The sequence below is a fragment of the Atta cephalotes genome (genome assembly GCF_000143395.1).
Source record: "Atta cephalotes unplaced genomic scaffold scaffold00007, whole genome shotgun sequence".
Classification (NCBI taxonomy): domain Eukaryota; kingdom Metazoa; phylum Arthropoda; class Insecta; order Hymenoptera; family Formicidae; genus Atta; species Atta cephalotes.
In genome coordinates, this window is record NW_012130071.1 from 5,853,626 (window position 1) to 5,864,828 (window position 11,203).

Genomic DNA, 11,203 nt, shown 5'->3' on the forward strand with positions numbered 1-11,203 from the left:
CATGATGCACTTTTTCTTCGCATAACGTATTGAAATCATTTCACCATATATAAGCTTAGTCGATCGTAAATATATACTGCGATTTTTCGAATAAAAACGTAGAGACATAATGCTTTACATTATTATGTACATTATTTGTAATATTGCTTTTTGGAAACTGTAATATTCCCTTACAGAAATTCAATTTAATATTGTCAATCAATTTAGTACTCAAGAATCTGCACTTAACTGAACGTAGCCCTCTTCTTATTTATATCGAATATTTCTCGACCCATTTTTATTTAATATTGTTTATGTAACCTAAAAAAGACTGATTTCCTATATATTGGTTATTGCAATTAATTTAATTTCATTACATATGTCTCGGTTGAATTGATAAAATGTTTGCACGAAATTTGGGAGATCCAGAGCACATATTATGGAATTATTCCGAATGAATTCCGATCGGAATTATTCTGTTTTCCCTTAAAAAACACAAAGAGATATAGGAAATTATTGAATAATATTCGATTGGAATCCTATCCGAATAATTCCACATGTATTCAGGTTGAATCTGAGATGATATTTTTCTCAATAAATTATTTATTTTAGTTTAATAAAAATGCTTAAATTAACTTCAATGTTATTAAATTGCTTGTCAATTTAATGTGTGATATTACGTACTCTAACTTTAGTTTAAATTTAATAACGAATTCGATTGGATACACTCAGTGTGTACTGATGCATATTAAAGCTGTTGTACACAAATTGACGTAAAAATATGTGTTTAATGTAAATATAAAAACGGATTAAACGGATGAAATTCTCAATACATATTTTATTGTGCTGTTAAGTAAAATCTGTATTTTATAATTTGAAAGTTTGCATTTTACTTTTACACAGTTTAAATACAATAGAACTTCAGTTCAATACAATAGTTTTAATATACGCTAATGTATTTAATCAAATTTGAATTGTATTTCGAGACTGACAAATAATCGACGCGCAGTTTATTTAAACGAGGATTTTCACTAAATATTGTTTAATATTCAAAATAAATAATTAATCATTACCTTTTAGTATTAAATTTTTATAAGAAATATTATTATTAGTCTCAAACAAAAATTCATCAGTTATTATTGTAAATGTATTTGATACAATTAAAATTATTTGCTTTATTATTTATTTTTTATTATGACTTATTATCATACATCATAAATTGATATTTTTAAAGACTTATAGAATATATTTTTTAGTGTACATATATACAAATTTAAAAAACGACAAAACTAGAAAATTTTGAATCTAGGTTTCTACATTACATTCGTAACGCGTGCGTTGATAATATTGAGAGATATTCCTTGATCATAAAGATAAAAGTAAATTATCATCATATATCTCATAATTGAAATTAAGCCCCAGTTTTATGGTAATTTATATTTCCGCACTGATTTACTTCATAATTGAAAGATTTATGAAATTATTACGTTTATATGCAACACGTAAATAATAATAATTCGAGGAATTTTATTATTTATTTAAAGAATTATCATTTATCTAAAGTTATAAAAATGGAAAAATAACGATGTGATATTTATAAGATACAATGGATGAGTTTATACTCATTATTAGAACGAATCATACATTTTGTTTTGTGCAAGATTTAGGAGTTAGAAATTTCATCGGTGAATACTCGTTTCGCCATCATATTTGACTTACATGTCGATTGTTGCTCAAATAAAGATCGCTGAACGCGATATTTATCATCACAGGATGTATGAATGTTATAAGTACGCATTATTTCACAATAATATGTGCTATTGCGCGGAAGCAGGAATTTTATTCTATTTTCTACAATATCTATACTTTCTATATAGTAAGAACCGTTAATGCCATTTAATTCCCTTGCGATTATTACACAATTTCAAATGCGAAAGAAATTTTATAGTTATCGATTGATCGTGCAGTGAAAGAAATTTTTCTTCTGTATAAATTATTACGTATGGCGCCTCATTTATCGAAATATTTTAGATAATCAGTGCGGAAATATAAATTACCGTAAAACTGGGGCTTAATTTCAATTACGAGATATATGACGATAGTTAACTTTTATTATCTTTACGATCAAAGAATATCTCTCGTATAATCAATGCGCGCATACGAATATAATGTAGAAATCTAGATTCAAAATTTTCTAGTTTTGTCGATTTTTAACGAAAGCAAATCGCTTACAATAATTATGATACTTACAAGTTATGAACTATGTAATATTCGGTGTACTGCACTTCGAATTTATTGCGTCCGGGATAAAGCAAAAAGTATAATATGTAATTATGTTCAATGTAATGATATTACAATGATTAACTCTCAGCAAAGTAAAAATTTGTACAAGAAATATATTTCTTCTATGACTTAATTCTTAAATTTCTGAATCAGTCGAAATATCCTGTTTATCTTTGAAATAAATGAATTAGTTTTTAATAATTTATTTAATTTTTAAATAATTCAATTTTTAATTTTGATTTCAGAAAACTAAAGAAATAATAATAATAAATATAATAATATAAAAATAATAATATAAAATGTTTAATATACCGAAATTGTATTTAAAGTAAATGATGCGGTATATATCGGTATTCAAAAATGAAGATCAAAACATGTTGAAATTGCAATAATGAATTTAAAGCAGTTCTTAAATTAACTTGCTAATTTTTTAATTTATCAGTGTAAAATTGCGTATAATATGCAATATGAAGACAAGAGATTATTATTTTATCCATATTATTATATTTATACAATATCGACTTCATTATGTGGTGAAATTGTATTATATGATGATGCTTGAGTTCATTGATTGTAAGAAGAAATGTAAGATCAATAGATTGGATCATTGAACACAAAGTTACAATTCTGATTTCAATGACTCTGACAAATAATTATGCTCTTAGCGAAATCCGAGTCCTCTGTTTAATAAATGGGTCGACCATTTTCACGCAAAACAGATTAGTCCACGACGACGACGTGAGAATCGCGATATAATTCCATTTCAGGTACCTGATTTGGTAACGTTTCTCACAGCATGATTACATACGCGACGTTATTGCTGTACTTATTATTACGTGATTCATTTTCAGAACGGAAATGCCACTGGGCAGACAGTTAGTGATCGGTGTGAACAATTGCGAGCATTTATTTTAGTCGCGTGAGTCTATTTTTACTCGTCATCACGTTTTGTTCCATATAACATGCGTATCCTATCATATTTAAAAAATTAAAAGATTTTAACGAAAGTAATAAAATTTTATAAAATGAATTTGCGCATAATTAAGACGATATATATATATATGTGGTTTGTAATTAAAATCGTTCTCTTCTTTTCTTCTCTCTCTCTCTCTCTCTCTCTCTCTCTCTCTCTCTCTCAACGAGAGAATAATTAATAATTACAATATTTTGATTAATTTTGTAGATACGCAATTGCATGAAAATATAAGAATAGACGAAAAATTAAATTTTTTACAAATTTAAAATTATAATAATTCTTCTTCGATAAATACTTTTTATGAAACTAAATACAAAACGTGATAACTTTTGTCAGGTTTTATTTTAAGAAAATATAATTATTAATTCTGCAAATATTTATATAAATATATATATATTTATTAGTAAAAGTTATATGTAATAACGTTCATTAAGTACGATATGGCATTTATTTCGATAATTGTTTATTAAACGTATGAAATGATTTAGTAATTTTTGAAAATAAATAATACTAAAAACAAGAGTATTTTTTATGAAAAATTATTTGTTTCTGGAAATTACTAAATCATCAATAAAATAATATTATAATTATTCTGAATCTAATCACGTTACAGCATTGCATAAGTAATATTTAAAAAATGAGAAAAGAAAATTCAAGAAATTATAATTTCTTGAAAGATTCTTGTTTGTTGGGATCTTGATGTTAAGACTTACAAAGTCAATAGTGCCTCGCATACTTGAACACGGTGTGCTACTTTGTGCACCGGGAAATGTTATTCAGGGGCAAAATACTCACGCGTAAAAAGAAATCACTATACAATATTTATGTAGATGTACTTAATAATTTAATAACTTATACATATAACGTTACATTGGACCTTTTAGGTAATACTTTCACATGTAAACTCATAATGATATTCATAGAGTAGGAAATTAAAACTTTCTTCGCGATGTCTAGAGATAATTACGTTGGAGCTTTGCATGAAACTCGTTTTGATGATGATTCATTACTTTATAAACGCTGTTTCGATTTATTCAACGCACTTCAGGATTTCCATTGCTTCTGGCATTGACTAAAACCGTTTAGAAACACTACGATCTTCACCTTGTACGAGGAAAGTTAGCCAAGGATGATCATAAACGTCCAATTTTCCGCTTGACCGTAATTTAGTGGTGCCTGGATGATGAAGAAGGAAATGCTCTCTCTGACAAGCGTTGCCAATTGCGCAGCTAACAACCAGCCTCCGAGTGCCCATCTTCATTACCAGCTCCGGTTGCCTTAGTCGTCGCCTCCCGTCATGACTTCCATAAACTCTGAAAGCGCGCAAAACGCGGGCGTTAGCGTAATCAGACGACGCTTCGTATTTCCGGAGGCTACAAACTTGGCGAACTACCCAAGGCGAGAGACTTATTGAACATTCGATCGACTTTGCTATTAGTGTGGTTATGTTAAGTTTCATTGACGTTGACATGCACGAAATGAATTTACTTGACTCGCTTCGTAATTTAAGCTCATTTTAAATGAACTACTTGGCTTGCGAAGCGTATCATATATTATCGTATCTCGCAAATAAACGTATGTTAAGTGCATCTAGAGAAATTTCTTAAATATGTTATTTTTAATGCCATAAGATTTTGACTTTTTAAATATGCTGTATAATTTTTCATGACATTAATAATGATAAGTCAGCTAGGATAGGATTATAATATCGAATTGAATAAAAGCTTTTTTTATAATTTAACATATTTTTTAATGATATCAATTTTGAAAAACGTAAAAGATAGCGTTATATTTTATTAAACTAATTTGAAATTTTCGCTTCAAAAATTTACTAATGAATTTAATATAAATCTCTTTAATAAATTAATATGTGAGATTGTTAATTTTAATTACTGATATTTAATTACTGATATTTGTTTCATTATGAATATATTTTGTTAAAAAATAAACTTTTTAATAAAAAATAAGTAATCAAAGTTTATTTTTATTAAAAAGTAATTTTACAGTTAGTTGAAAAAGAAGTTTTAAAAGTCTATCTAAATAATGGCGTTTTAATTTTCGAGATTAATATAATCAACGCTGCGAAATAATAAAAGAAAGATAATAATAAAAATACCGTCAAAGTCGAGCGTTCCTGATCCATCAGCATCGATTTCTTCAATCATTAGATCGAGTTCTTCTGGTGACAGCTTGTCATCGAGTTCGTGAAGGATGTCGCGAAAAACAGCGGTAGTTATATAGCCGTTGCCCTCTTTGTCATACAACCGGAATGCCTCGCGTAATTCTTGCTGCATCGCTTCCGTATCTTCTTCTACCAAGAATCTAGCAGCCAGCGTACAGAATTCTTCGAACTCGAGTTCTCCGGAACCTAGAAAAATATACTACCAATAGAAAAATATATGTATTGAAAAACCGTTAAGAAAATATAATCGACGCAAGATCGACTATTTTACTTACCATCTTCATCGACTTCACTAATGATTTCCTGCAGCGTGTTTTCGCTGAGCTCGTGACCCAACATGGTCAATATTGTGCCTACCATATTTGTACCGATACTGCCTTTCTTTTGCTGATCGAAAGCATTGAAGGCATTCTTCAACACTGTAAAACGAAATTTTATATTATTCTAAATGTTTTTTATTGTATTATTATAAAAAGATATACTTACGGGCTATCTGGTCCTTATTTAGATCTTCCTGAAAAATATAACAGATATTTAATTATAAATATACAGATATTTAATTATAATTACAAAGACTGTTAATTTACAAATATAAAATTTTAGTATATAATAAATTAAATAAATTTACGCAAAAAGCAAATTAATTTTTAGTTATATCTGCTATCAATTTTTAAGCTTGCATACTTATTGAATTATTGTATTTCTATTTAATTTAATGTTCAATTTATTATTATGAGTTTTATTTATTCATTTAATTTTTACTATAAGAACTTTTTGCTATGAGAATTAAGATTTAATAAATTATTTCCGCGTTTATCGAAAGTATAACTTGCCATTGCAAGATGATAACTATATGCGTTACTCGTGGTACGTTGGGTCGGATGGTTTATCCGGGTCTGCACCAGATTCTGACGATAGACTTCTGTTTTAAGTGATTTTAACGATGATCTTCTGGCACATGATTGATCAGGTAAAACCTACATCCCAAGTCTAGCGGTTTTCAAATTCATCGAGGACGTTCTCCCCACTTTATTTTCTTAGACACGTTTTACCTAATTATGCAGAACTCGCGGCAATACCTTTAATTTAATTTCAAAAATCTTCCTAGTGGATTTCTAGTCATATGTTCGATTTGTCAACAACTGCCTTAAATATTATAACATTCCTACATGACAAAATTAATGCGAACATGTCGCACGCGATTCATCTTGAAAAATTATGGCGATGGCAAATTATTAATTATGGCGAAGCATATAACATTTAGTTACAGATATATCAATTATATTAAAGTTTATTTTAACGAAATTTATAATGAAACGGTTTAAATTTATTAATAAATAAACAATTTTACAAATAAACAATTTTACATATTTATTAGAGATTTATACATATTAAATTTATTGATAATAATTTTCATAATTTTTTATAATAAAAATTGTTTTGTTATTTATGTGGCATTATATGCAGAAAGATACACCATCTATTTAGTTCATAAATAAATATAAATTTCTTTACATTTTTATACATTGGATATTTCAGAATTATATTTCTTTATATCATTGATTTAAAAAAAAATTTTCTATACAAGCTGGCCTAAATTATGTTATAATATATTATGTTATAATTTAAAAATACACTACAAAAATAATTATTTTACTTAATATGTAATCACGATAAGCTTTTGCTCAAAACTAACGAAATTTTTACTCAAGACTTGTTTTTATTGAAGCATATAAAGATGCAAGTTTTGCTAATTTTGTAATTTTAATTCGCAATTTCTTGATCAATTCTTTAAATTTTTTTATCGTCTGAAGGTTTTCAACCAGACCATTATCGAGACATTTATGATTAACTTGTCCACCATTGTCGAGACTGCACGTCGAGACATCTAGTTTTTATGAAGTGTAATGTCTGAACGGCAGAATTTATGAGCGACATAATGTGTGACTGCGTGGATGCAACAATAGACAGAATTGGCGCATCGCCACAGAATTCATGGGTGATGCTAACCCAAGATGATTCTATGCAATAATTGTACATGTCTTATTCTTAGACTCCTAATTATAAACTCATAAAGCCCGGTGTCTGCCATTATATTTAGGCGATTTTACCGTTCATTCCGGAATATGCAGTCGCTTGCCATCGCAAGCATTGTTGAATTCCTCGATACATCTTCTCTACTTCTTTGACAAAAGTTTACAATAGGTTACATTTCTGTTAGAGAATCGTGCGTATAATGCCATAGTTGATGCATATGAAGCACGTGCTACAGTCATTGCCAACACGCGAGCTTATATTTCCAATACTATATAAATTTTTTGCATTGATGATAATAATAATTCTTTACAATAGCAAACAATTACAGAGAATTGCAGAAGTACAAGCATTTTTTTTGCGATCATAGCAATTGTATTTAGAAAAATGATAATGTTCTTATCAATATATTGAGACACTAGTATTTTTTAAATCACAATTCGATATTATCAAAATTTAATAAATATTATTAAAATTTTATTATTTCTTAATTATTACGAATTTCTTTTTAAAAACAGTAAAACTAATAAAAAAAGTTTTACTTTTACACTTATTGCTTTATATTTTTTCAAAATTTAAAAGGTTAAAGAACAACTATATTTTATTAAAGTTTGATTAAAAGGAATACATACATTTGCGATCGTTTTTGAGATTTATACATATTTTATACATATTTTTGGCACATAATCAATATTTATTAATTTAATTTAAGAAATTTCATTTAAAAGTTATAATACTTTAAATATATATACGTTTATTATATGTACATATAATTACGTAGGCAAAAGACATTATAAAATTTCGATATTTGATTAAATTAACAGTCAATGAAAATTTAGTGTCAAAATCACAGAAGATTGCAAATAGCTTTACGAATTTAAAAATATTAATAATTATCATTATTATAAAATAAAAGTAAAGTATTATTTCAAAGATTCCAAAATCTTTTATTATACACATTTGTTATATGTAATTATATGTACATATAATAAATATATATATATATTCTATATATATATATATATGAATATATATTAAAATTCTTTATAATTTTTTTGAACATCTCTCATCGAAACTCCTGGCTAGCAGGATTTAATAAAAGTATAATTTTATGATGATCTATTCTCATATGATAAACGAGCGAATTTATAGTCTGCCAGCTTCGACTTCGTAGAGATTTCGACTTTTCTGTTTGTACAGGCACACTCGTTGTTTAATGCGTGGGCGATCGACACGGTGCATTCGCGCAGTGCCAAAGTCATAATTTATCCTGTCATGACCTCCATGAATTCTGTAACATGAACGCCGGACTAGTCAGGTATGCGTAAACGAAGATAGAGTGGATTAACACTTGTGCATCACGTAAGATCTCACCATCGTAATCAAGCGTACCAGATCCATCAGTGTCCACCTCCTCTATGATCATGTCAAGTTCCTCCGGAGATAATGCGTCGTCCAATTCATGAAGGATATCTCTAAACACATCAGTAGTGATATAACCATTACCTTCCTTATCATACAATCGGAATGCCTCTCGTAACTCCTGCTGTATCGCTTCCGTATCAGTGTCCTCTTCAAGAAAATGTGATGCTAACTGGCAAAACTCTTCAAATTTTAATTCACCAGTTCCTATAAATGGAAATTAGTTCGATATCTATTATTAATCTCTATTTTATTTTAACACTTTGTCCATTGTATTTTAAAATATATTGTATATTTAAAAAGTAATTTTCTTTGAAACTTTTTGGCAATAAATAACTTTTGCAAATTTCTGGACATGTTCTAAATATAATATAAAACTCAATAATATTATTTGAGTAAAAGTTTTGTTCGATAATTTATTTGGAGTGAGCATGTTATGAAATGTCATTATTATTTAAAAGGATATACAATATTTGGAGATCCTGATAGAAATTTCATGCATTTTTTGAGCAATTACTAAACAGTTATGCTAACTTCTGTCTATTAACTGAGAAGGAAAATTACTTAGAATCCCAATCAGAATGTAATGTTTTGTTTGCAATTACTACATACAAAAGTTGCGTAAAATTGCTGAATGAATTTATTGAATAGAGACAACAAATAATGAATATTAAATTGATTAATAAACAAACTAACTACTCATGAAATGGACAGAAAACTCTATTAAGTTCTTGTCCATTTCTTACCTCAGTATTGGCATAACTAATGAGTATATAGTACATATAGTAATATTAGATAGTAATTGGATAGATGTTTAGGAAAACTGCATACATTTCTACCAGAGGAATATGATTTCTCTTCCAATTAACTTTTGTTGGTAATATTTACCCCATGTGTCAATCTCCGCAATAACTTCCGCAAGCTGTTCTGCTGGAATTTGATGGCCAAGCATGCATAGAATTGTGTTTACCATGCTCGTGCTGATAGATCCTTTTTTATCATGATCGAACGCATCGAATGCCATTTTTAAATCTATTCAGAAAACATTTTTCTCAGTTTTTATATACTAATCATAGGTACACTAATTATAATCGCTAATCATAATTTTAAATTAGTCACATACATAACGAAAATAATGTGCTTTACGCAAGTTTACTTACGAGACAATTGATCTTTACTAAGCTGAATTTCTTCCTATAATGAAATTAATATTATTAATAATGTAATTTAATAACGTAAATTTAATTAGTTTATATATTATTAGAAATATATCAAAACACATAAAGCATTAAGAAGAAATTCCGCGATTAATATTGCGTCATTGATTTAGACAGTTTGTAGATATTTGCTAATAAATTTACACTTAAATTACCATGTTGCTAAAATTCAGTTTTTTTATGAAATTGTCGAATTAATCACAAAATCGAATGATTGACGCGGATGGGTTCCTTTCGGAAGCTAACTTACTCTACCGCCGAAAAAGTTCTACTGAGCCGTAGTAAACTAATTAGCAGCGCAATACTATAGATATACAACCACAATCGATGTTAATAGATCAATCATGTATCGAATCGAACTCGCTAAAAAAAGACTTTTATTTAGGACGCCTTCACGACTGTTTCTTCACGAAACAATTGACGTGTTGAAGCAACTACGAATAAACACTTGAGTTATTTTATTTGATATATAAAGATCTTTAATATTACATTACATTAGTAATTATTATAGGCACGCGCGTGTAAATAATGTTACTATTTATATAAAATTTTATTTAGTATATATAGACATAATAGAATCAGATTTTTTATTTTTTTCTAAAAAATTAATGATATATCATTTAACAGATCTTTAGAAATTGTGAATATTCACATATTTTGGTCTCTTTTTAATATAATTTATTTTTATAATTTAAAAAACTTGAAGCTTTTTATAACTTAAGAATTATAATTATGAATTTAAATATTATTTTTATTAATATATTTATTATTTTATTATAAAGCATAAAAAAATATTTAATTTTTTAAAATATATATAATTAATAGTTGTTGCTTGACTTGTGCATTCAGAGATGATATAATCTAGGGAGGAATTTGTAACATATCTTTGATCTTAGATGTTATCTTTATATGACGTAGATGATAGTTATAGCGAATTGGTTCCCCCGCACCTACATAGCGAACTATTCGCGAACATGAAAGCAGTTATACATTGCATCGTATCGAACATATAGTGGTTTGGCATTGCATCCTTTTAGAGAATTATAGTGGATTACTGATAGCTCCTAAAAAATTATCTGGCAACTACCTTTAACCTCGATATATATATAT

The 11,203-nt window shown here is 27.8% G+C and overlaps 2 protein-coding genes across 2 annotated transcripts in view; both read right to left on the minus strand.

Moving 5' to 3' along the window:
• Positions 1-4,516: 4,516 nt before the first annotated feature.
• Positions 4,517-7,460, minus strand: LOC105627008. The gene is made up of 5 exons (XM_012208290.1): positions 7,431-7,460; positions 5,907-5,934; positions 5,696-5,839; positions 5,355-5,606; positions 4,517-4,551 (listed from the first exon to the last, which is right to left on the minus strand). Exons 1-5 carry the CDS (start codon positions 7,458-7,460, stop codon positions 4,517-4,519), a joined length of 489 nt encoding a protein of 162 aa, XP_012063680.1.
• A 1,259-nt stretch (positions 7,461-8,719) lies between these two features.
• LOC105627009 overlaps positions 8,720-11,203 on the minus strand; it is a 16,425-nt gene continuing 13,941 nt past the window's right edge. Inside the window, exons 2-5 of the mRNA XM_012208292.1 lie at positions 10,037-10,070; positions 9,765-9,908; positions 8,829-9,083; positions 8,720-8,745 (exon numbers count right to left, since the gene is read on the minus strand). Of these exons, the coding sequence (XP_012063682.1) occupies positions 8,720-8,745; positions 8,829-9,083; positions 9,765-9,908; positions 10,037-10,070 (459 nt within the window). The remainder of the gene's footprint in view (positions 8,746-8,828; positions 9,084-9,764; positions 9,909-10,036; positions 10,071-11,203) is intronic.

Excerpts from the sequence above, each read along its gene's own strand:
- LOC105627008 (XM_012208290.1), bottom strand. The coding sequence starts at position 7,460 with ATGTACAATTATTGCATAGAATCATCTTGG. Across the intron at positions 5,935-7,430 it reads ATTGCATAGAATCATCTTGG|GAAGATCTAAATAAGGACCA; the intron begins GTTAGCATCACC and ends TATATTTTTCAG. Across the intron at positions 5,607-5,695 it reads TAGTGAAGTCGATGAAGATG|GTTCCGGAGAACTCGAGTTC; the intron begins GTAAGTAAAATA and ends ATATTTTTCTAG.